At 36.0% G+C, this 27,335-nt stretch overlaps 1 protein-coding gene across 1 annotated transcript in view; it reads left to right on the forward strand.

Moving 5' to 3' along the window:
• ATRNL1 (attractin like 1) overlaps positions 1 to 27,335 on the forward strand; it is a gene marked incomplete at both ends in the record, with an annotated part of 422,440 nt that overhangs the window by 293,161 nt on the left and 101,944 nt on the right. The window contains one exon of the mRNA XM_079535698.1: positions 17,267 to 17,374. Within this exon, the coding sequence (XP_079391824.1) occupies positions 17,267 to 17,374 (108 nt within the window). The remainder of the gene's footprint in view (positions 1 to 17,266; positions 17,375 to 27,335) is intronic.

A 27,335-nucleotide genomic window follows, 5' to 3' on the forward strand; every position in this document is an offset into this window, starting at 1 on the left:
GCAGCTAATGTGGCAAATTCCTGGCTTACAGCTTTTGGGCAATATATTGTATATAAAAATAATCATACGATTAAGTTTGACTTTAAGTGAACAGATTATATGCAGTCAACATCCATGAAAAAGGGGCTTTGCCTCTGTTAACAGAGGTGAAAGTTAGGTGAAATTATAGTTATTTTCATTTTGTTGGAAATGCTGCATTTCCCGTGCTTGAAATTTTCCTTTAAACATTTCTTCCATCTGTTTCTTCAGGATTTCTGTTTCGCATGAATTGCTACAGAGAGCCTGCAAATCTCTCCAAATAAATGCTGTTTGCCTTACAAAATGCCTGGTACAGGAACACACTATTCAAGTTACTGCTATTTAAGTTCTTTACACGGAAGATGTGCACCAAACTCTGTATTTCCCCCTTCTTTTCAGTTTATTCCTCCTTGATACTGGGGCCATCACTTACACTTTCCTCGTGGCAGAGTTCATCCACATTCCTGAAAGTACATATAAATTAATCTTTTCAGGATTATAGAAGCAAAAATGCCAAAATAAAGTGGTGTTCAGTCTGATTGTATTCCTTTTTCCTAACAGTGCTCTATGTAGCAGTCCTCAATATGTAAGCATATGCTGTTTTTAGTTCTGTGACTAAAGGAAAAGGAATTGGTAGAAATCAGTTCATTCTTATTTCTTGCTTGTATATAGAAACAAAGCCACTTCTCCATCCCTGGAAGCAGTGAATTCTGACACAATATCTTTAATTTCTTTTGTTACTGCAGCAGTTTCAGTGTTGCTAGAAGCACACAGGATGGTGTTAGGAAGCGAGATCCTCCATTGAGTACCTTTTCCTTTAAGGAATTGGCTAGTGTTAGGATGCAGGTTGGAAAAACTAAGATTCTGTATCACTAGCTCAGAGATAATCAGCAGGCAGATCAAAAACCTGAGGAATAAATTGAAGAACAGCAGCAGTGTGCAGAGCTGTTATCAGAAGCCACGGACCCTGAATAAATGTTTCACGGGATAATGTCAGAGGCAAGCATCATGGCACGTTTAAGAACACGTCCACGTTGGTTTGTCTGTATCATAAGTGCTTGATTTTAAATGCTTTTAAAAAATAACAGCAATAATAGCAAACTTAACAAAAACCAGTAAGTATAAAAACTAGTGAGTAGATTTTTTTTGCTCATCCCATGATATTATTTTTGTCTTATATTGAACATAGCTAGGAAACAGGACTTAGCTTGCCTGCTGTATTTGCATAGGAAGTGTTTTGTGCTTGTGCTAGCTGTGGGCTCATATCTGTGGCAGTAAATTAGTACTACCTGAAATCTTTCTTCTTCAGCTAAATTGCTTTTTAGCCCCCTTTTTTGGCTTTGCTTTTTTATTTGCTACTTTAAAAAGTGACTTCTACCTGTACATATATTTATTGTAGTCTTAATTTCTTTCAGCATTCTATTAAAATCCACATCATTTTTGCCCCACAGCAAAGAAGAATAAATTTTCTAAGATATTATTTTCTTTGGAGAGTTTTTTGCTCCATGTGTATGTGTGCCTGTTGGCAGTGAGCAATATTTACTGCTGCAGAACGCCCCAAGTATGGATCCTGGCAAAGGCTTCTCATTCTAGAACTCATCTGTATATTCACTCTGTACTTATTTGCTATTTGAGCACTATCTACAAGGAGGAAAAGATATTAGGAGTTTATTCTTTCTTCCGCATAGTACTTGGAGGAGAGAAAGATATATTTTAGTTTTTCTCTTTTTTGTTTGTCAAGACATTCTTACTAAATCTCATGGTTTTTGTTTTGTTTTGTTAGTAAAGGTGGCTGTTTGTTATTGTTTTTTATGTGTTGTTATTGTTTTTTTTTTAATTAATAGTAGTATTATTTTTTTTCCCTGAATACACTACTAGCATGGTGCATAGCAGCTCCTAAGTGAGTTTAAGTAAGTGGTGAAGCACTGGTACAGTTTGTCCAGAGAGGTGGTGGCTGTCCCATCCCTGCAAACACACAAGGTCAGTCGGACCACGCTCTGTGCACCTGATTGAGTTGTAGATGTCCCTGTTCAATTGGACCAGATGGCCTTTGAGCATCCCTTACAGCAAAAAGGATTCTATGATTCTGCTATCTCTATCCCCAAAGAGAAGAAATAGCTGGTAAACCAACCAAATACTGCCCCAAAACCTTTCATCCCCCAACAGTGCACAGGCAGTTCTTGTACCTCTCCTGCCTCTGCATCGTGCCCATCAGAGCCTATGGGAAGGAAGAGATGTAGAGGAGTGCAGAAAAGTTGTTCCTCACACCCATCCTTGGCTGCCAAAAACTGAGAAACAAGTGTTGAAAAGGAAGCAGGGCAAAGTTTGCCTTGTGCAGACTGTGTCATTTCTAAAGGGAAAATCAAAACCAGAATAGGATGGTAGAGAGAAGGAAAGGGCATCGCAGCAGGAAAATGAATTGCAGTATTATTCACATGAAACATAGGGAAGAAGGGACAGCACAGCTTCCTGAGGGCAGAGCTGGATGGCTTCTGCCCTGCCAGGCTCACTGCAGCTGCAGCCTCTCTGCCAGCACTGTGATCTGGGACCTAGCCCCAGTGGGGCCTGTTTGCACACTCTTCACATTTGTCTTATGGGGTGATGAGCTGAGAGCCTTACTGCTGCTTATGAATTCTCTTGGAACATAAAGCCATTTTAAAAGGGCTATAAGAGAGCTGGACTGCTCAGGAAGAAACCAGTCAACGTTTATTGTTCGGTTTTTATTTTTTTACTGCTTTTGTTTTGCACAAACATTTTTGTGATTATTACTTCTTTCTTGGTCACATTCCTCAGTAACGTCTCTTATGGTAAAGCTCGTTAATAAGGAAATAGGCAGTCTTGTATAGATCAGTATGTGTTTTATTTGACCATAATAATGAATATCCATTTCTTCTATTTCTTTAGCTCCCTATGTCTTAAATTTATTTCTATGTATTTTAAATATATATATGCTTCCTTTGGATAGATTGTGATTTTTTTTTTTAAAGAAGTACAAAACAATCCCATTACAAATTCAGACATGTTCTGCTTTATTGTTAAAATGGAAATAATAATAAGCCACAAGGAGCTGTACAACAAAGCTGAGTTAAATCCCCAAAGCCAACCTGATCAGAGAGAAGGGTGAGAAGTCAGACCTGGCCTAACCCTCTTCATTACGCCTCATTTATGCAGTGCTCTCACAACTGTGGGTGATCTTAAACATCATAATTGAATAATTATGGCTCACGATGTTTTGCCTTAGGGCATAGTTTCAGCTTTTCCGTATGTTGCAAACAATGTTCCGTGTCATTTTGCGTTAAGAAACATAGCAGCCAAGCTCTCTATTATGCAAGAGCAGCTTTAGGCTCACAACACGCAAATGTCTGCTTCTTCAAGTTTAAAGAAGAAAGAAAAAGAAAAGGGGCAGCTCACTCAAAACACCTGTGTGAAAAGCAGACAGATACTTAAAGAGATTTTCAAGTATCCTATGTGTGGTTCACATCTGCAAACATTTGCACCAAAGATTTTGTATGTTTTTAGCAGAAACAGTAATTTGCCCACAGGTAATGACGACTTGTTTCAGGTGCTTGAGGCAAGTTGGTATGCAATTTGGCTTGTTGATATGGCTCAGAGTTGGACCTTTTAATAGAAGCTGTTCGCAAACATTATAAAACATTTTGAACTCAGCCGTTTATATGTACTGGATCATTGCTGATGACTTTTCTTTTAAATAAGTAAATTTACTTTGAGAGATGCAGCTGATACAACAGAATATATACTCTTTGGAAGGTAAACATAATTTATGTGCAGGTGTGGTAGTATTGTATGTCCTTTTCACATACAGTTAACTATTGGTCCAGCCACTTGAGTTGATTCATTGCAAGAATAAATGACGTGCTCAGAGAGTGCTGGATTTCATCCCATCACAGCTTGATTCTTTTGCACTGCTGGTGAGTTTGCCAGTGGCAGCTGAGGTGACATGAAATGAATTTGCTTCTGGAGAAGATGTGCCCCAGGAGATAAAAGTATGAGAGCTGCTTTGTGCAGCTGAGTCACAGCTGCCGACCTGCAGTTTGTATGGGAAAGGGCCTAAGCAAGACAAGCAAAAATGTCTTGGAGTAAAACCAGTAGTCTTTTATCTTATCTATGTCTCACAATTAAGTACTGTTTATTTTGTGCATAATAGTTAGTGTCATCTTCTTCTATATGTAAGGATCAGAAACTCAATTGGTCATTGGGAACTATTTTGTTTTCAGCATAGAAAGAGAGACTACAAATGAGAATACACTTTAAATTACATACTTCAGAGATTTCTGCCTTTCTCAAATAAAGCATGAGGACTCTGGTAACATTTTATATAATACAGAGTAATGGGTATAATTTTAACTTGTATGATTGATTTAGCCAGACTGTATCTGACGTGTCAGTAGATGTGATAAGTAGAAGATTACATTTATGAGATGTGAGTGATTCCACTTTCAAAGAAAATAATTTAATCTGCAGCGATTTTAATTTATTTCTATTCGTTACCACTGTTATTTTTATTGGAGCGTTTTTTACTGACCTTGCATTTTAAAAATCATTGACATCTTTTGCCTTTAAAGCTGCAGAGAATTAGGTCAAAACTTCCCTCCATCAAAGACTGAGAAATTTAAAAATGGCGTTTGCCTGTAGGATAGGAATGAATGCACATCAGTTTAAAGGCCAATTAAATATAACTGCAAGCAAATCTTTACTGTTGAAGTCATAGAATTCCTTCATTAAAATTGAAATGGAAGAGAAACAACATGCTGCAAAATTATTTATGAAGGCAAATATTCAAATAGTTTTTCAATATTTTTATTTTTTCTAGGAAGTCTATAGTCTTAACAATCCGCAGTTTGTCGGTACAAGAATTTCCTCTTCCCTGCATGAAACTCATTTGCTGAAGTTATGTTTGCTCCCTTTTGTGTTGGAGCATTACCAAAACTGTAAAAGTTAAACCTGCTTGGGGGTTTTTATATAGAGTATTTCAGCTATGTATTCTTAGTATGTTACTGAAATAAACTGTGGGGACAGTATCATTCTTTGCATTTTGAACTGTGTATAAGTTTGGACAAAGAAATAATATGACAGTATTATGTATAGGGTCATTCTGGGGCTACATACCTAAGCGTTGTTACTGACTCTCGAAAATGGCCATATAGGGCACAAATGACATGATATAACTACAATAGCCTATGGCTGTGTACTTTCTTAATGTAATAATGCTGATCTTAATAATCTACTAAGTATGGTTCTTTGGTCTTCCTTTTCCTATATAAAGGAGTTTACCTCCACTGTTAGATTTTCCTGTTACCTTTTCTTAATATAAGATTTAATGTTTCCCATAAGAAAAGTTACAACTGATGTAAAACACATAACCCAACTTCTCCAAGCTGCCTATATTGAGTTCTGGTCTCTGATTCTAAATTGGTCTTTCCAAATGAGGATGCAACACTGCACTCCCTACAGTTGAGGCATAAGGCATGTGTACTGAGCAACCATAGCAAGATTTCCAGGTAGCTGAGAAGCTGCTAAAAACTTGTATTATGTGATTTAATCTTAATGCAGATAACGAAAAACATCTTTCTGATTTCCTGATGTCATTACCTGAAGCCATTGGAACCTATGAGCAATATGTTGTGTGATTGTGATGTAACTTTTCATGTGTTCATAATAAAGCAACCAAAACAGATACTAGGTGGTCAAAGCCCAAAGAAGAACCAAAACTAACAAAACCAAAACCAAAGCACCTAAGTTTAGAGTGGAGCATGTATACTAGCATATTTCCCTCAACTCCAAATGAGTAAGGAAATTTAATTAGGCAAATCACAGTTGTCATGCTTTGTTTTAGAAGTCCCAAGGGTGAGTCTTTTCTTTGCCTGCACTGTGATAAATGTGGGTCTATTGAGCAGAATGACGGAGATGTATGGCACCTTTGACTCAGATCATAACTTTGTTTTCTTTTGTCTCTCAATTAAGGATGTTGTTGTTCTTTTCCTAGGTAAATAAATTTCAATTAATGAAATTCCAGCTGTCTCATATATTATGGTGGTGTAAACTTGAAAGCAGATGCCCATATAAAATCCATTAACACATAGTAGGTTCCCTGACATTTTAAACCAATATGTCTCCAGCTGGAACAAGCGATGAAAAAGAAGTCCACATTCCTAAAAAATTTATGGCAGTCTCTAACGAAGGTAAACAATTCTCACACAGAAAGGGACATATTTTGGAAGGATAAAGAATGTCCTATTTCCAGATTTGCAAAAGAAAATCATGAGTATATTTTGTTATATTCAATTCTTCTTTATAGAAGCTTTATAACATTGCATATTAAAAGAAGGAGCAAATTAATATTCCAGGTAAAAGACGATCACATTTCTAAGTTTTTACCTAGTATTTACCAGTACAGAATTCACTTGATAGTCTCTAAAAATTAGCTGTCAGGAACTCTGATAATTTACTTGTCCCTAAGTATTTTAATCTGATACAACTATTAAAACAACTTGAAGACTGCCATTAAAAGCTTATTAGTAGTTCACAGTAAAGTCTTACCAGCAAAGTCAACCTTGGGGAGAGAGTAAAGTAATGGGAAAGGGAAAGATGACCTTGACTTGCCTAAAGCCTGCAATACTTCATTTGGAAACAGGCCATATTAGAAGAAAATCAAGTACAAAATTGGTTCATGTAGTACAGATGTGCATAGAAACTGTGATGGAAGAGGATGGAAATATAGTTTTGAAGCCTGCTCATCCTGGTGAATTAATCATTGAAAGTTGTGTACTTTTAAAGGCCTATTTTAATTTGTCTGTTTAAACAAAAAAAATGTTATTTGAGGAGTAAACTGATTGCTATAAGGTAAACAGTCTTTTTGTTCTTTTGGACTCTTAGGATTTATTTTGGTAGAAGCAATAAGGAAGGCATTTCATCCTTCTTGTGTGAGTTCACCCCTATGCAGAAGGCCAGCACAAGGCCTGGTTTCCATCTGAATCCATCCAAGCCTCTGGATTGCAGTTTAAATGATGCACAATGCTTAATGATGAGATCTACAGAAAAAGGATGGATTCTTAAAATTAAAATGTTTTGTAAAATGATATCTCCATAGGATACTGAAATGCTTTCTTGTGTTGTGCTGCAGTTTACGTTACTGCACTGTCAGTGTCTTCAAATAACCACGACGAATTCACATGTAAAGTCTCTCAGTTGGAAGGCAAATTTCCTGATAGCTATTCCCCTTTAAAATAGCTAACCTATGTGCTTACCACATACAGTTACAATGGCATTCCATTAGTGTACTTGTCTATTTTAAGGATTTAACTGCAAGGGTAAATCACTGTATGATGGTGAGAGATAGAGAGCAGTGTCTGTAGAAAGGCAGTGACTGCTAAAAAGATGTTTAGCGCGATGCTTCCTAAAATCAGGAGCAGAGCAAATGAAGGAAAATAAACCTGACCAGAGATTCTGACCCAGCTGAAGCTGCTTTTTGGAAAAGCCTATCATTCTTGAGAAGCAGAACTACCATGCTTCCCTTTGATGGTGTCATTGCCACAATCCTGTACTTGGCTGTCCTCTCTATTGTAAATTAGAATAGATGAAAGCTGTCGAGCGAAGCCTGTGGTGGAGGCTAATTTGATGTGATATAATTGATGAACTCTAAATCGTCCCACTTCTCTCTTTTGAAACAGTCTGACTGGAGCTCAAACTGCCAGAGTACTTTGATTTACACTCTGCCACTTTTATATAGAAAGTCTCATTGTGGCACTGGTGAGGGATTAACCCTTTCACAGTATTTTTTAATCCACAGAGTATATACAGAGATTGGTTCAATCTCTTCTAGGGATACTACCAGAAAAGTCCAATTTCCATGTTTGTGGCTGGAACGTGTGCACCATATTACTATCAAGATAAAAACAACTTGACCTTTCGTACTACATATGTTGCCAGAATGGTCCACTGCAATTAGTAATGGGCTTTATATTCCAGAACTTAATTTTAGACTGTAGGATTAGGGTAATTAATACTTGGAAATCCTCAGTTTCTAAAATTCTGATGAAGTTTGAATATTTTAGGAGATTAGACAGGTTCTAGTCCCTTCAATAACAGTTGATTATTAGATAGCAGCTCAACTCCTAAATTAATTCTCCACTAATATATTGCAAGCTTCAGACTTCCTTACCTTGGCAGTTTCCTTTTCTCAGTACTTTCTTGTTCTAGATAGTTGAGCTTAGAGTAAATCTTTTAGTTTCTTTCAGAGGCAAGTGATAGGATTGGGGTTAGTTGTTAGTTCTGTAGCCAGAGCTGAAAGCTTTGTGAGCAATTTGTTTTTCAGCTATTCTTGAGCAGTCACCATTAAGAGGTGTAACTTCTCACATGCACTATATCAATTGTCTCAATTTAATAAACATCATGAACAAAGGAGAGCTGCTTTAATTCCTATTATTACTCTGGTCAGAAAGCAGAACTGCATCTCTTTCACAGCCGTCACTCCCCTGCACAAAATGAGTTGGCTATGGCCACATGCCATTCCCACGAGCACTGAGTGCCAAGTTCTTGCTGACCTGGAGGTGCTAGGTATGGTGAACAAATCTGTGAAGTTTGGAATATTTATTTGGATAAGTACCCAAATTTCAAATCAGTGTCCTCATTTTACACTGATTAGCTAAATGCCTCCTCTCTGAAGCTGCCAGATGGACAAGACTTTCTGCACAATCAAATCAACCACACTTTTTTTCACACTTCCTGGTCTTGGATGTAACTTAAAACTGGCTACAAACAATTGTAAACAATTACAAAAAAAAATTGTAATGGTTGTTGATGTGAAACATACTGCTTTTAGAGCTGATCTTGGATGGAACTATTACAATGAAAAGGCTGTCAGTGTCACTGTGAGTCTCTTTTTTTTTTAATGGAAGTGGGAGGCCGTTAACCTGAAGTCTAGTATAACTGGAAGTAACACAGCTCCAGCTTTTTTAAGAATTCTTTACAGGAATTTTTCTCACCCAATTCAGAAGCACAAGATAGTGTGGCATGCCAGTGTGGCTTGCAGTGGTGAGGCTCTACAGCTCTTTTCACTGAGGACCAGTTTAGATGAGGACATTTCCATCCTGATGCTGGCAGGGTACTGGAAAGTGCACCTCTTTTTGGTCTTCTTTGCAAGGCAGTGAAATTGATAGTTATTTAGCTTAGTACTTGAAGAATTAAGTTTGAAAGCATTTAAAGGCTTTCCTGTGATGTCAATCACATCTCCAGTTTACCTTCCTTAATGGTGATGTGCTTTGTGTTGTGTAATTGCTAAGAATGCTGCACTTCACATTTCATTTACATTGTTACTCTATCAGTGCATGAGTAATCTCAAATAATAAATGGTGTTAAAGAATTGGAGACAAACTTCATCTTTAACAAAATAATAATCAACAAAAATGATAAATGATAAAGGCGAACTTCACCTGTATTGAAGTAGTACTCAGAGTTTTCATGCTCATTTTTTATTTCATCTTTTTTTTTTTTTTACAAATTCATAAAATTGGTGCAAACTCATTATAGAAAAAATAAAGGAAAGGAAATGATGAAGAAAAAATGGATTTATAATCATCTAAAAAATCTTAAGATTTTGACCTGAAATCATGGTGAGCCAGGCTTCAGGTATGGTTGCAGCTTTTTCTAAATTGGCAGAATTTCAATTTGGCCATTATAATTTGAACAACATATTTTCACTTCAGTTCACTTGGGAAACAAATTCATTACCTGTTTTTTTTTGTTGTTGTTGTTGTCTTGGCACAATTTGCAAATGAAAATACACTGGTCTTGCACTTGAAAATCTCTGAAGTAAGTGTACATGCACCCCATTTTGGTGACTTTTTCTTTTCTAGGAAGAGAAATGTTTTAATTAAGGCCTTTTCAAAAGCCTGTAAGTACCTACAGTGAAAAAGGGATATGGTCTCAAGCAGTAATACAGAAACATGAGGCAGAGGATTCTTGCTAAATATTTTCAGATTGGATAACCAAATTCTACTTATTCTGGAATATTTCAGGAACTGTCTAATGTACTGATCTGATCGCAGAGCCTGACAGGGTTTTCTCTGAGATTAAGAAGATTCAATAAGGCTGGAGAGGGACAACTGTAATTTCCTTCTTAAAAAAACGAGAAAAAGCAAGGGCTGGAGAGCAGATAATTTATCACTAATTCTTAGGAAAGTATTAAAATAAAAATTTTTTCAAACGATCTCCAATAATTTAGTAGAGAGCAAAGATGAGGGTGACATTCAGTATTCTTTTGTCATGTACAAGTGTATGGGAACTGCTGAATCACAGCCTGAACCTCTGATTGACCACCTGAGGTGAGCAATGAGTCAGCCCTGGGAGCACAGGTGAAGGCAGTTCACCTGTGCTACTGGAAGGGGTGGAGCCTTGCTTCACCTCTCCTAGACCCCATTTAAGAGCTGACTGCCACTGGGGAAGGATCTCTTTTGGAGACTTTTCTCAGTGAGTTAAGGTCAGGGGTAAACTTCCCATCTGTTTTTCTTTAGTGTGACAACCTGTTTAGCCTAATTTTCTTGTATACTTTTAAATTATAATATCTGTATATTCATTGATTATACAAGTAATGCCAAACCAAACTGGTTTCTTGATACAACACACATGCAGACATTGTAGAGAAGAAGGAAGCAAAATACAGCATTCCTTCTGACAGTATTTCACTTGATTTTCTCATAAACATCCTGAAAGGGTATTCACACTTGGATTATTGTGTAAAACTATATGCTTAGGATAGGTCGTTCTAAGCAGTCCAGAGTGGAATGGGGGAAGTGACATTAAGTGAGATTCTGCTGTGATCTGATTCTGGTGTTTATTTATGATAAGCCAAGGTTATTGCATATGTAGCATAGTTGAACTGAGAGTGTGCAGACATATTGTAGAATGGAATTGCATTCTGTACAGAAGATGGGAGAATCTGAAATAATTGACTGGAAAGTTATAATTTTGGTGTTCTGTAATTGGCGAATAAAAGTTTCTTCTCTGAGGAAGATGTAAGCATCTGCTGAAAGGAGAAGAAAAAAAAAAAAAAGAAAAAAAAAAGCAGGAAAAAGTAGGGGGAAATGAGTTTCAGAAAGGTTTCTGAGTGAAAACCTTGGTAAGAGTATTCAGAAAATGAGGTGGAATTATAATGGATTCTGGCAAAGATCGGGCACAATGCTATCAACAAAAAGATCTGTAAGGTGATAGAACTGAGCCTTCTGTTCTGCTGTGTAGGATTTGGGGCTCCACTTTTTAATGAGAGTGTAAGGCAGCTGGAGATGTATATGGGAGCATTGAAACTGGGAGTGGAAGTGGTGACAAAATACTTGTATCCCTACAGTAGTTTAAAGTTGAGAGGAGTGAAGGGAAGCTTCAAATTCATGAAGAGCTCCTGTGGAGGAGAAGAGTGTTATTTTTTTGTCAGATACAGACAGGAAAAGAAGCAATTGGCTTAAATGTCAGCATGGAGATTTAATTTAGATTTTACAAAAGACCTTTCTGGCCCAGGGGCTGTTAGGCAATCCAGACTTCTGCAGTGACTGTGGAAGCCCCATCATTGGGGCCTTCCTTGGAAACTTCCGTATCTGCTGGGAAGATCTTAGTCATGCTGCAATTTGCTGTTGACTAATGTACAGAGGTGGACAAACCGATCTCATCTGGTACCCCTTATACCCAGTTTCTTTTATTAGATCATATTTACTATCTTCAAGGAAATCTGAATTGCTACAGGAGCAGCTGAAAATTTTATTTTCAATTGTAAGCTTATGTCTATTGTTTAAGGTAAATAACTGAAGCCGTTTTTAACAGTTGAGATAATAGTGGGTGGTATTAATGATGCCTCATTTCAAAAACAGTAGCTTAATAAAATGAATAGGATGTACTCAATTCTTCTGAAAACCTTTTGATGTAAGGTAGCTTCATACTCTGTCTATTCCACTTATAAACATGACACTTTATACTGAAGTACTGCGCTGTCGGTGTTAATAATTCTTTAGAGGACGTTTTAAAAAGCATTTCTTTATGTGACATCACTGTAAATGAAAGAGTTCCAAAGAGTAGTTTGCATAATATGGTACTTGAATCTCACTTTCATTTTCCGAAATAATTAATTTGAGCACATATTTTAATATATTCATTTATAAATAACTGTCCTTGGGCAAATTCAGTAGAATGACTTATGTGGAAACATTTTAACATTTATAATTAGTGGATCTAGTTCTCTTTTCCTTTGTACATAGCATTAGTTTGCTGAATAAGTATTTTTAGAAACTTTCTGTGAATTGAAAATGGCTCTGCTGGCTATTAGCAAAATAATAAGGGTTTGCTGAAAGGATTTTCTAAGCCTATTTGATTAAGAGTACAGTGCTGGAGTTAGCAAGGCCTGCAAGAAGACTTAAGTCTTGATGATCCTTTAAAATGACTATGGTTACAGAACTGCATAAATGCACAACATGAATTCATGGGATTAGGTATTGTTTAGTGCTTCTTAGATTTGAAAGCAGTGAGTTGTGGTATAGAATTGAATTTTGAGCTTATTATTGATTCTTCAAACCCAAAAAATCTTCATATGCTAAATTAATCCTTAGGGAAAGTACCGGAAGGGTAGATCAGAACTTCACTGTAACCATAAACTGTTTGCAAATGAACATAAACCAGTATGCCATTTCCATTGTACTACACAGCTTTTTATAGTTGCAGTCTTATAGAGGTGGGAATTCTCTTCCATAACGAGAAACATCCTTACCCTAAAGTCACAGCAGATTCACGTTTTGTTCTTTGCTTCCTAATGTGCAGTACATAAAAAGTCTGTTCCTTGGATCTAGCAACAAAATGACCTTTTCCAGGCTCGTCTTTTTTTTCTTTTTTTTTTTTTGATTTGTTCAAGGGAAATTACAGACAACTGGTATTTGGCTTCCAAAAAGGATACATAAAAACTTGACCTTTTGGAACGGTTATTTTTTGGGATGTGTACACTGTATTTTAAGTATGTCTTAGCTATTGTTTGCTAGACTATGTCTAGTTTAAAGAACCCTTCTTTTATTCAGTGCAATGCTAGGATGAGAAATATAACTCTTCTCTCTTTTTTTTTTCTTTCTCAAGACAGACATTGCACACACCTGAAAGCACTTTTTCTACAGACAATTTTGAAAGAAAGTGGCTTGGAATAGGCTCTGATATCTTAGTAACTTTCTGTAGAGTCTATTTTGCAGTGCAAATAGCATGTTAGTCTATGGCCGTCTTTTTAATATCTCATTTTCTTCCTGAATACACTCTTGGGTCAGAGCACTTCCACTTAGCAGGCTGGGGAATGAGACACAGGGAAGGCAAGTGGCCAGGGTTATTTAGGAAGTTCATGGTGAAGAGAATGAGTGAATCTAGACTGTAAAACTACTACTGCTGTCATGAGCATGCTTATTCCTGCTTCTTGGTTTCCACTGGTATCCTTTGTTAGCTTCTTAAAGTCACCTTATCTGCTGCAATAATGGAATGGTGAGTTTAGTTTACTTCAAAAATAAAATAGCTTAATGACAGTGACCTACTGTTCCAGTGACATCAGCTTATTTGGAAATTAATCAGGTAGGTCATTCAACATGTAAATGAAAAATTTCTTTCCATCTATGTAAATACCTAATTTAATCTGAAGAGATTTGTACCACCAGTAGTTACAATGAGAAAAGTTACAGTGAAAGCACTCTGTGCAAATTAAAGCTGCTAATCAGAGTTGCATTGAATTATCACTGTGTACAATTCAGTCTGAAAATGAGAATTTAGGAATTTTGAGGATAATTAAATTCTGTTGCTAACTAGTATGCCCGTAGTCCAGTTGGGTTTGTGTATTCATTAAACCCATTTAGGCTACTTCTGTTGATTAGATATGGCAATAAAATACCTCAGGAATATGACTGAATTGTATGGCTCATAGAGAATGTCTTTTTGCAGGGCTGTCCCTTAACATACTTGTTTTTACCCCAGAAGTTTGTCAAATGCAATGCAGCCATAAATTAATTAATACAACTAGCATTGACATTTTTATGATTTTTTTTATATTGCCATCAGTTTTCCTTGAGATCTCATGTAACAGAGGACATTTTAATGCTTTTGTTGTAGCAATGTGGTGTTATTTGCATCAGTGTTTAACAGCACAGAAGCAGAAGAAGAGGAGTCAGAGCTGAGTGATGAGTAAGCAGAATAGGAATTTCAGATTAGATAATTGGGAAAACAGTGTCACTAACAAGCTGCCAGAAAGATTGTAGAATCACTGTTCTTCGAGATTTTGAATACTCATCTTGCCAGAGTAACTCATGACTTGTTACAATGCTGCTAGTAATTATGCTTCAACGGAAAGAAGAAAACTAAAATCTAGGGTATGAAGGATGCAAACCTAGGTACAACTGTGCTATTCATAAAATTATAGCTACCCTTTCATCTGCATCAGAAGGATCTTTGAAAAGGCTTTTCTATTCATCTGCTTATGACAAAAATGTTCTCCTCCTCTTCAGCTATCCTAATCTATCAGTTTCTCATGAATGTCTGTTACAAAGAGAAAGTACACCTATCTTAGTTCCTACCATCTAAAGCTTTTTTCAAAATAGGGCTTTTAGAAGAGCATAGAAAAGGCAGTGCTAATTATTTTGGATGCAAGTCTAGATGTAATCAAACAAAATGCATTCAAATGAGACATTTCTTCTTAAGAGGAACTTTACAGGTTATGCATTTTCTCACAGAAGATTCTTTGGAACATTTTTATTCTTTTCAAAATGTATTTATCAGAGAAGTTCTGATCAACAGCAAAACATAACCGTATACTCAGGCAAATATATCTCTGTGACATATTTCTAGATGGTCGTGGTATATTGTCCTGTCTTGTCTTATCCTAGTTGTGGCTGGAGCATGGGTTGTCATACCTGACTGCCACCTCTGGTAGCATACCATACTCACAATTTTCTTTAACTGGAACTTTTTGTTTGTTCCAGTCTTGACACATGAACAGCTGCAAAAGGTGTGAGTTCCTTTTTTGTCCACGAATATGATTTTAAACATCATAACATCTTACTGCTTTTCTCCTTGTTCCCCCTTATTTTCTATTTTTCCTCTGCACCTTATTAGGAACTTTAAAATGCTGAGCAGAAAGAAGCAATATTTTGAGTTTTGTTTTCATGTTACAAGTGCTCAGCTGCCAAACTCAGCAACACTTCATGGATAGCTAAACATTTTAAAATTTTCATTCTTGTTTACAGAACTAATTAAGAATCTTCTCAGTATTAATCATCATAGTTCTATTCATACATGACAGAGTATCAAAATTTCAGCTATTGCCTTGTGAATGAGAATGCTTTACTGAACAAATGGCTATAAGCAGAGGTGAAGAATACTTCTAACCTTAAAAAAAAATAAAAGGAGCGTATAAAATACTCATTCCTTTATGTTCTGTATCAACTATGTCTTTTAAATAAACGTTTGTGCATTTGTAGCATACGTTATTCTGCTCAATTAACTACTTTTTCCAAGCAGTTCTGTTTGTTTAAAATGATGTCTGGCTTCCCATTAAAAAATATGCATTTGCCAATAGCTCCGTAGGCATACAGTACAGTAATGAGGTCCATATGGTAGGACTGCTCTAATAACATTGTTTTCTTTTGTTTTTGTTATTTTAGGAAGAAAATGAGCTAAATACAGTAATTTTATCATTTAGCAACTCAGTATTTTTACACATTACATTTTTTTTTTGTGTTGTTTATCAAGTTGCTGGTGAGACATGGTAGCCATAGTAGTTCTTCCTGTCTGTAAATATACAAAGATATTGGTTTTGGTACAAATTGGTCCTGAAGCAAAGCAGAAACCATCAGCTTCATTTTGAAATGGAAGGCTAAAAAATTAATCTCTAACCATCTGGATATTCAAAATAGGCTTTCCTTTATTCTTTACTCACATACGTCTCAGTCATCCCCTTGGTATGATATATGGGAAACCCAATGGTGCAGTTGCCTACTGAAAGAGCATGGCTACAAAAAACGGGCCTTTGGAATATACAGGATATGAGTTAAGAGAATACTAAACTGTTTAGATTTTAATGGTCTGGGTGCTTCTTTAGATTTCTAAAGACAATGTTAAAATGCAAGTTGAGAAAAAACATACATGAAAGGTATTACAAAACGAGGTGGTTGTTGTGTCATTGTGTCATAGACATTAAATCAAGAGTGTTTTTTAGTAAGCTGCCAGAAATATTTGTATACCCTTTACTATTTCAAAGGGTTTTATGAGCAGTGCGTCACAGTGCCAGTGTCATTAACATTCAAATGCTAGGTTCTAATGTTTTAAGTTTCCCAGACAAACAGTAAGGAGAAAAACACAAAGAAAATGAGATATTTTCTAATAAAACACTTTTGTGAGTGTTTTGTCTTCTCAAGATGCTGTGACATCCTGTTCAGTTGAAGGAGCACACGACTTTAATTGCATGACTCATTCACTTTAAATATTTAATAATGCTTTTATTAGTTGCACTGAACCAGTGGAGTAAGATCTGTAATATCTACTGCTGGTCATCATTTTTATTCATCATGGTTTAATAAGCATTATAATTACAGATTGAGGAAGAAATATGAGTTAGCTTTGTGGTTTTGCTTGGGACTTCTGTGCATGCTGGTATGATTGGAAGGGATTATACAAGCTCTGTGAGCATAACTGATCATACTCACGTATACTGATGCAGTCTTTCCAATACTAACACATTATTCTTCATATTTAAGTAACGGCAGGAACGATGCTGTATAAAATGATGAGTCCTGACACTATTAGCTCCATCTGGTTTAATAGTAAAGTATGAAAATTTGAAGGCCAAGTGGGCTTTTTCTTGGCAGGTGTTCTGATGCATGCTTTATCAGTGAAATTAGACTTCAACTATTTATATCAACCATTTCCCATATCTGTCTCCAGCTTGCACAAATAGCAAAGTTATTTCATGAATAGCCTGCTAGGGGAGCTTTCATTTCGAGATTTCATCAGAGCTTTAGCTGAAAGACTATTTGTAGACGACATAAACTCTCCAGGCTCAGTCTTCAAGTAAATGCTGATGTTGATCAATTGGTATAAATTTCTCCCTTTAATATTGAAAATATGATATCAGTATTTGCATGCTATTTGCATTCTTATGTTGTAACGGGAGGTATAGTAGGGAAGCCTAATATTTGGTGCGCTTTTTAATGTTAAAACATCATTTTTTCCCCATCAGCAACTTATGCGAGAGCGACAGCAGATGGCCAGCCGCCCCTTTGCTTCTGTCGATGTAGCACTGGAAGTAGGAGCTGAGCAAACAGACTTTCTACGAGGGCCATTAGAGGTAGGAACAGTGGTGCTGACAAGGGACCATTGTGATTTGCATATTTATATTGCTAGTCTCATCTGCATCTGCTTTTGAAACCAAGCAGTGTCTGATTACCTGGAGCTGACAAGTCTCAGCTACATATGTTATGCCATTTTCAAGGTGCATAGTTTTAATAGCATGACATGAGCTGTAACAAAAGCCACTGGAGAATCTATTAGCCTCGGCTAGAGTGACAGCCCGCTCACCTGGTGCTCCTTCCGTGATGGATATGAGCTGGAGGAATGCAAGTCGCAGGAGAAAACAAACCTCATGCTCAGTCCTTCGAGTGCACAGTGCCCCCTAGTTAACATCTATCTTAATTAGCAGAGATTGCAGCAAACAAACAAATAAATAAAGCAGCTGAGAGTAGCATTTTAGTGTTTTATATGTACAGATTTAAAGAACACTGAGTATACCGCATATTGTTATTTGTAGGTAATGGCTACATTACTGCATTCTTTTATTGTAATTGCAGACCACTGAAAAAGAAATAATAATATGCATGGCAATGTAATATTGGAACAGTGTAATAATGCATGAAATGGATTCTAGAAGTTTCAACTGAAAATAGAAGGAGAATTACAATATGTGGATGATAATGAATATCTAACCTAAGTTGGTCTTTTGATAGATGCTAATCCTCTGTTCCTTTACTTTTATTTACAATATTGTGTTTACAGTTATTACTTTATCTTATTTATGGTGGGACCTGAGAATGAGGTGTGATAGCTCTGAAATCTTTCAAGATTGTACTTTTCTTTTCATTGCTGCCAATTCCTCTTAAATTCAAAGCTTCTCTTACTTTTCTCAATAGCCTCTTTCAATTGAAGATTAAATATACTCTATCAAATCTCTAAGGTTCATAGAGAAGTGAGCAATGTGAAAAGCAGATTCATAGCAAAAAAAAAGTATCAACTCTTGAGTACTTGTCAAATTGAGGCTCTCTGTCCTTCTACTGCACGGGAAGCAATCAGAATTATTCTTGCTGATATATTTTAAATACTTGCATTAGATAGTGCATTAAAATGCCATATCTCTTTGGAGAAGCTTTGTTATTTTTGGACAAAAGACTCATCCCCATCATTCACCTTACTTCTGTCTCCTTTTATCTTGGAACGGAAGATCTCTCCAGCTCACAGACTGAGGACAAAATACACTGTAGTTAAAAGTTAACTTTTTGGAATGTGTTCTCATTGTTTCAATGCTGACACCTGAGAACATTTTCTCTGTTGTCTTTTCTGAGGGAGGCAATGAGTGGGAGCTGTGGCATCCAAACTAATTCTGTACATACTGATTGTTTAATTAAACTTTAGAAGTAAACATCACAAGTTAATTGCCATGTTTTCTTCTCTAGTATCTTTTATACAGCGCTAAAAGGGGATACTAAAATATTTTATTTCATAGTTTTTGTTAGCTATTTCTTCCTAGACTAAGCATTTTTCTAGTAATTGCTTAGTATTCAGTAAACACAGGGTTGCTTTTTCTAACTAATTAATATACAGTTATGCACAGAATAGAGGCCATTCAAAATATCCTTGAAATTACAACACAGTGATCTATATCAAAACAAAGCATTGTGCTGAGTGTTAAATGAATGTGATTCAGAATATTGATTGACTTTTCAAGTATATTCTGCAAGAAAGTGGCGTATTGAGTTTCTACTCCAGGTCTATCCTGAGTTTGCAAGTGGACACTAGAAGCTGTAGTTGCCATTGTGTTTTTTAATCTCAGATCTTGTTTGGGCTGAAGGGAATTTGGATCACACATTTTCAGGATACAGTGCGTAAGCAAAAGACATGCAGTAACTATAACTTAATCTTAAAATTGTTTTTATAATCCTTTGGTATCTGGTGTCTGTTGAGATTATTTGAAGTTAGGGGTCTTTCAGGTCAAATGAATAATATTCAGTAACTCCCTTCCAAATGTTCCCCTGGCACTGTGGAGAACTTGCACTGACATAACAGGGTTTCCAGTTTTAATCAGGAGCACTGTGGTTCCTCACATCATTTTTTTTAAAGTTGTGTGCTACTCACCAATTCTTTCGATGTTATTAATATATTTTTATTGACACTGTGCTTTCAATCACATTGTAGTGGTTCATGGGTCCATGGACACTGGTTTTGTACTGCTGCTGTTCCACATTAATATTGATTGTCTGTTACATGTCAATATTCATATGACTGCCTACATGATAATTTCATTTGGCCACTTTGGTTATCTCTTCTTATTTATTTCCTTCTTTTTTTTTTAATATCTGGGGCAATTGTTTTACTGTAGAGTTTTATTTTGCAGTAGGAAGGTACATTTTGACCAGTGTTTGGAAACGGTATTCGTAAATACATAATAAAATTATACTGTAGTTACAATATACCTACTTTAGATGCCTACATTACAACTGATAGTATTTGGGTCTACTTTGAGTGAGCTGCAATTTACAATAGATTAAAATAAAATCTTGAAGACTACAGAGGAGCACTGAAATTTTAGGCTCTCTTGCTTTTTTGGACTCTCAATGAGCCAGCCTATCTTTCCTAATGTTTTGCCAACAAAATGACAGTATCCTTATAATACCTCCTTCAAAAAAAAAACAGTCATCTGCATCATATTCCTTCTGTTTCCTGCTGTCTGAGTGGGTTTTCAGGCTCTAGCCTTTGCTCTTCCCAATTTAACTAATATTATTCATCCATTCTTTACCTCTTCAGGCTGCCTTTCTGTGCAACTGTTTTATAACGTGACATTAACATGTTTTGTGTTGTCATCCATTTTGTCATGTTGGTCTTATATCAACACTTAAATATCTTATTGTCAGCTTAAACTTAGCACAGAAGAAATCAAACTGAGATTTCCCCTTGCCCTCCTTCACTTTTAGCATCACATGAAACACATATGCTAAAAATATTGATTTTTTTTATTATCCTCATTCTAAATATATGAAGCAGTACTTCTTGTTGTGGCTAGGTATTTATGATACTCATCTTGTGCCTTAATATGGAGAGAAAAAGGTCTGTTTTGCCTATGGCAGCCCCAGTCTGCACCTTAATCTACTTTCACTGAGATGCCATTTCCCTACATACCCTTAAGTTTCGCCAGTTGAGGAGAGCCAAGGGAGTCAGATGGGCAGAGAGCCTCCATATTCCAAGAGGAGAAAAGGAAGGGAGGAGTATAGTGAAGTGGCTGATATCCAAGGGAGGTAAAGAAAAAAAGGAATTCCTAAGGTCCCGCTGCTCACAGTTCCAAGTAGCACAGGCTGTTAAAGAACAGAGAAAGAAAACATCAAAAGCTCTCTGTTCAGAGTTTGATAATATTGTGATATTTTGTGATACCACCATATTTTTTTTCCAGTACTTTTCAGTACTGAAATCATAAAAAATTAAAGTAGCATCTTACATCAATAGACATGATATGTATTTCTACACAGTGCACAGTGCCCTCAGTGTTAAAGCATTTTTTATTTCTTTCATTTCTTTTTCTCTGGACATGGCTGCTTTTTGCTCTTCAGTATATCAGTTAGGCTGCCTTCATAATCCACTGTAAGGAATGTTTTGGGGTTTTTTTCCTCAAATTTAAATCACTTTTGAAGATTTGCTTCCACTGTGCTGCTGCCAGTCATTTTAGTTAATCTGTACGTTAAGCAAGAAGATTTTTTTTCCTGTCCTGTTTTCCCTAACTTCTGGCTACTTTTCAGCTCTTTCATAGCCCCTATGTTATTCTGAAACAGGAACGGATTCTTTCATCAAGCCTGTGAGATAAGGTAGACAGTACTGTAAATTCTAGTGTGCTGCTATGCTAAGTCTCTGAAAAGTTGTATTTACTCTGCTACATCTGCTGGAGTAAAGGCAGTTACATTGCTGTCTGCATAGGAACCAAGTGCAGATTTGCTCATTAGATCATACATTTGATATCTATGCAGTATGACTAGGATTATAATTTTTTTTTCAAATCTGTGTTCTTTATAAGTTATTTTTGCAGAAAAGCATGTAGTAATCCTTTCAATCATATTTTTTTTTTCCATCAAGTTACTGTATTTCTTGTAGAATTGTCACAGATGTTAGACCGATCTCTACTTCTGAAAAGGTAAGATAATTGCAAGGCTTTGGGAATTCAGATAAAATCTGGCCTTTCTCTAGTAAGCAGCAAGAAATATTTATGGTACATTAAACAAGTTTTGAATTTCAGGCAATTGTGAAAACTATAAGCAAAGCTCATCTGAGTCTCCTATGGAGATACTCAAGACCTGTCTGGATGCCTACCTCTGTGACCATCTGTAGGGAACCTGCTTTAGCAGCAGGCTGGACTCTATGATGGCTAGAGGTCCCTTCCAATCTCTACAATTCTGTGATTCTGTGACTTGTTCTCATTTATTTGTGTTACAGAATCGGACGTTATGCACCAACACCAGTAGCTATCATTATGCCGAGAATGGCTATTGGAAATCAAAGTGACTTATTAAAACACGTTAAAGTCCTGTACCAGAGTTTTATGAAGTTTGGGAAATTGAAGCTTATACTAATAAGATGTGTTGCTGGTTTCACTGGCCAATAAATTGTCAGAACTTTTTAGCTTGCTTTATAAATAATTCCAGTTAAGTTGTGTTCATTTTCTTCTTTAATTTGAATGATTCAATGAGTAATCTTTGAAACTGCAAGCTAAGCATACTTCACTATTTTGTACAAAATGAAACTAGTTGTATGCTTTGTCAGCGTTCAGCTCTGATTGTGTTGTTGACATAATGTCTAAGAACAAGGAACAGACTCTTACCAATTCAGATTGCCTTTGATATTCTCAGTTCCCAATTTTAGACTCAGTATAAATTAAGCCCCATTGTAAGAGAGCAATAACTTATTGAAGACAGTGATGAAATTGTCCTTAGAATGGTCATTCTGTTCTCTTTGAACATGAAGGCATTGCATATTTGGCAAGAGGTGATATCAAAAACCATTCTACTTGAATTTTTTGTTTATTTAAAAAATCATGCTGTATAATTTACAGTTTCGAGTGTTGTTCATGCAACCTGATTGGAGAGCTGAACATAAGTACTTCAAAGAATATACTAATTACATAATATTTTGTTATTAATTTTGTATAAAACAATAACAGATCTGGTTGTTTTGTTTACAATATGATAACTAGAAGTTATCCCACATTATCTTTTCATTAAAGTAAACATTCTCCTAGATAGGGAAGGATAGATTTGCTGGCTAATCAGCCTATTTCTACCTGTACGATTAGTGCTGGAGAAGGTGCAGTATCAAGTATAGATGCAGCCTGTGAGCCAGTTCAACAGCAATCACACAGAACAAATTGCAGGTTGTTCTGCAGGTTGTATGGCCTATAGTATCCATAGGTGGACTCAGGAGCATAAATGTCATTTAGAGACATCTACCCTGTTACTTCTTTTCATTATCATCCAGAAAGTAAGGGTGCTTTGTTTCCTTTGTAACTTATAATACTTTGGATATGCATGTACAAAGCTGTTGTTATTTGAGCTCTCATTTAATTCTCATTTTCTTTTTATCTTAGTAATGTTTTTATTTTACCCTGTAATAATTTCAAATCTGTATAATCCATATGATGTATCTGTAAGTCTGATTGGTACTGGAAAGACTTTGCCTAAGTACTGTGTCCAATCTGAGTCACCGCAAAGGAGGAGAGAGAATCTAGATCAGAACAATGTGAGCAATCAGAGCCAAGGGAATTGGATAGACTATTGAAAGAAGACAAAATAATAACCTTCAAATATGCAAAGTGTTAGTAGCAATCAGGAGAGTAATAACCTTTTCGTTGTGTGCACTGTAGGCAGCACAGGTGTGATGGACTTAAATTGTAGTAGAGAAGGTTTAGGCTTAGTATCAGGAAGAGCTTCTCATAATAAAACGGAATCACTGGGAGCGGTTGCCTGGAGAGGTTATATAATTTCCTTCATCTTTTTTTAGAACAGGGTGGACGAACAGTTCTCAGAAATGATGTATGGCTACATTTGCTATTCTCCTTTCAGCTCTGCCTTTGCTATGAACCGGATTGCCTCCTAGCTCTTCCTTCTGCAAGATCTCTGAACATTTTCCATTTCTGTTTGGAGACCTTAATTGCCTTCACTGCACTATGAGTTTTCTGTTACTGAATGATTCTGACTCTTTCCTTTAGTGTTGCAGTTACCTTCATTGATCCACATCCTCGGTCTTCTTCTAAGATCGGGCACCATTAAGTCTCCCATGACTGTGTGTTTGCTTAATGTGATCTCCAACTCATTCTGGAATTGCTTTTACCTTTTCTTTACCTGAAGTCTGTATTCATGATATAATTATTTTTTATCTTAACCACATTGCCATTTTTGTAGCCTCTCAAAATCCATACATACTAAACTAGTAGATCTCAAGGAAATGTAGTCAGATAATACACCTAATGCTGAAGAAGAGAGTCTATTTTGGATCTCAATTTCTTTTTTTTTTTTCCCTGTGTTACCCAAGGATTATACTAAATTTGCTGAGCTGTTTCAAGAAGTCCAATGCTTCGTGCTATATTTTGACCTTGTCTCCCTGCATTCTCTTCTGCTCATTCCCTCAGTCCTATTTATCTGAAAATTTTTATTTTCCCTGAACTATTCAGTTACTTAAAATCCTACCTTCAAATCTTTGTATTTTCCGTTGCGAAAGATTCTTCTGTGATAACATAAAAAGACATTATTAAGATATTTTGTAGTATAAATATTCATGTTAATTGTTAAGAATGTTGGCATGCGGCAGAATCCTTAAATGAATTTTTTAGAATTCTGGATTGATTCTGGAATTTATGCAGTCTCTAAACTTACAGCAAACACACTTTTAATGCTTGAATTCTCCTATTTGATTACTTATTTCTGTTGAGTCAATTTACCTTCGTTGACCAGGCACTATAAGAAGGTGTTGAATGTGATGGATACAAGATCTCTGTACTTCCAAGGTGGTCTCCTGATATTTCATGGTAACATGCCTTGAAGGTAGAAGCTCTCTGCTGATTCACCTCAGTTAGTTTAGTAAAACTGTTTTTATTCAGGTTGTTTTTTTTAATAAAAATGTATTTTGCACATGTACTGCGTAATCAGATAAGTAGAAATTGCTTGGATAGAAATATTTTATTTGTTTCCAACAAAATTGCCAACAAATGTTATGCTCAATTGGAACAATTAGCAGGATTTTTGGCTGACTTGCTAAATGTAGGTGTTTCGGTGATATTGGCATGCTGTGAATAGAAATTGTTAAATTACTGTATTATGCATAGTTGCAAATTGAAAGTATCAAAATACACATTCTGATTGTTTTCAAGCAGAAGTATATAGATGTGTCTGTAAATGTTATGAAAAATGACACTTTACATGCCCTATTTTTTTTTTACATTAATAAATGTAATCTTGTTTCATAAGGTAAAAAGGTAGAAAAATCAGTGAATGCAAAACAGAATAAATGTGTGTGCAGCGCTAGGATTATCTTTTAGCAGGATTTCTCGGGGAATCTTGCCTTTGGATAACAAATCCCCAACAATGTAATTTATCTAAAACTGCTTAAAACAAACTTACCAAAGCTAGGAAATAGCTGTACTATCAGGATAACCAAAGAAGCATGTATGTTTAAGGTTTTTTTTAAGGTTTGTTTGTCTGGGCCTGTCTGTACACCCTATTTTCACATGCCTTTCCCTGCCAGGCTGCTCTTTCTAGTTATATACATTTTCCATAGCTACAGAGAATGTTCTTTCCATCTCAGTATCTAACTTTAGTTTTGCCTGCTTGCTTTGTGCATCGTGGCTCTTGGATTTCCAGTTGCACAGGGACTCAATGTGAAGAAGGCTGAGATGCGCTCCTGTTCAGGTAGACCGTGACACACTACTGGATTTTGTAGAAATTGAAGCTCAGTTCTCTCCTTGCCAGGGTCACTCTTCATCTGTGCTGTTGTACAAAAGGCAGATGAAAACCCTGCTCTCATTTTGTGCCCATCATCAAGGTGGAGGGAGTTTAATACTGTGCTGCCCAGTGCTTCTTGTTCCCTGCGTTCTGAGTTGAAGAAGAGAGAATCTGCAGTTTAGATGTTACTTTTCCCTGTTCATATTTTGAGAAGTAGATTATTTTTTTTTGAAATGGTTATTTAGGAAGGCCTGGTAATAATTGCCAATCTACTAAATCACTTCTTTGGTGAGATGAACTCACATGCCCAGCTTTTTTGTCACCTCTTTGAAATTCTAAGTTATAAGACAGTTCACTGGCTTAAACAAAGCAGAGGTAGAAACACTGCCTGTGACATGGCTTTAGTAATCATCTCAGCATTTTTAATTGCAAAAAATATAATATTCTTAGAATTTGAAAAATGATTAACCCCAATCAGGTTTTAGGACCCAATGGTATGATTCCTTAATTGTTCCAAAGGAGTTTTTTCCATTTAAGATTTATTTTGTAGATCAAAGGATTGTGAATGGTATACTGCAGTGCAGTAGGCACTTCGGTAAAGTAGAGATTACAAAAGCAGTTAGATGCAGTGACATTGGGAATATCAGTAAGTTTGAATCACAGCCATCTCTATATCAGGAATCCTTCTAATGACTTAGCAGTATTTTTGATGTGTGATTGCTTTCAGTTATATACATAGTGTACTTTAGTAATCTATTAGAGCTTCCTATAACAAAAACTGTAAAACATGATTATCTGTAGAGGGAAGAAATAAAGTTTTAAACAGATATGTATGAAATGAATCTTTCCTTTTATTTCCCAGTGCTATTTCTCATACTATATACTTAGCAAGATGACCTTTATCTTATCTTTATTATTCAGCTTTTTGTAAGTGGAAAGTTTAAGTAGACACTTGCTGTCAACTTCTTGCCTCTGCTTTTTAGGTCTTTGAGAAAGATGGATAAATATTGAACCATCTGGAGTTAATAAATGGAATTACTCTGTTCTGCAAACACCTTAATTGTTATTAAAAGAAAAGCCACTGGGCTTTTGGAAAGGTAGACAAGCAATTTATTTTATATTATGATATTTTTCAGATTTGTAGGAAACAGAAGGAATCAAATGTTGAACACACTTAAATATTAGTTTATGTGTGAAAACAAAATGCATTATTCAGTGACTTGTATACAACATTTGTGTTTCTCGACACAATACATCAAACTGTGATCTCCACTAAATATAGCAAGAGGAGCTGAAATGCCTTTGGCAATGAGATCTAGTGAGATCAATCTTCTCTGGACATGTGGATGCCGTAAAGTGCATATTCCATTTTCTTGCATGACAAATGTCCTCAAACCATATTTAAAGAAAGAAAATATATTACCATTTTGTTTTAAACTGAGCCAGCTGAACATCATAAATTGAATATCCATAAAAAACTCCAAAGCCTGCTGTTGGGTACTCTGATGTACCCTCAGCGTTTAATCATAAATGTTTGCACAACACTCTCCCATCACTCACATGCTGAAATCAGTAAAGGTAAAGTTGCATAACATCCAAGTCCAACACTATGTGTATCCGCTAGAGAATGGTTAATAACTAGACTAGTGTAATTCCATACTTGCCCTGATGCATTTATTGAGGAATAGTGCCTTTGTTTGCATGATCAAATGCATAATAATTGCAAAAATACTTTAAAGAATCAAAAATGTTTTTATTTTTCACACTTTTTCATAGAAGTTGTACTATAATCTGACTACTTAAATTTATACTTCCCCTAAACAACTACAGCATCTGTTTCTGTTCTGTGAAAGCTTCTGTGAATGATATCCATTGAATACTAAGCACAGTATCATTGTGATCTAGCAACAATTTACAAACAATTTGCCAATATTTTGGACAGTAAATGGCTACAGTTTTTAAATAAGCTGCTTATGCATTTTGCCATGCATTTTTCTGAGAACAAGCAAAGATAGAAAAATCTGTAAAGGATTTGGGATATATGGTAAAGAAGTTTTTAAGAAATCT

The sequence above is a fragment of the Tetrao urogallus genome (genome assembly GCF_951394365.1).
Source record: "Tetrao urogallus genome assembly, chromosome: 5".
NCBI classification, from domain to species: Eukaryota; Metazoa; Chordata; class Aves; order Galliformes; family Phasianidae; genus Tetrao; species Tetrao urogallus.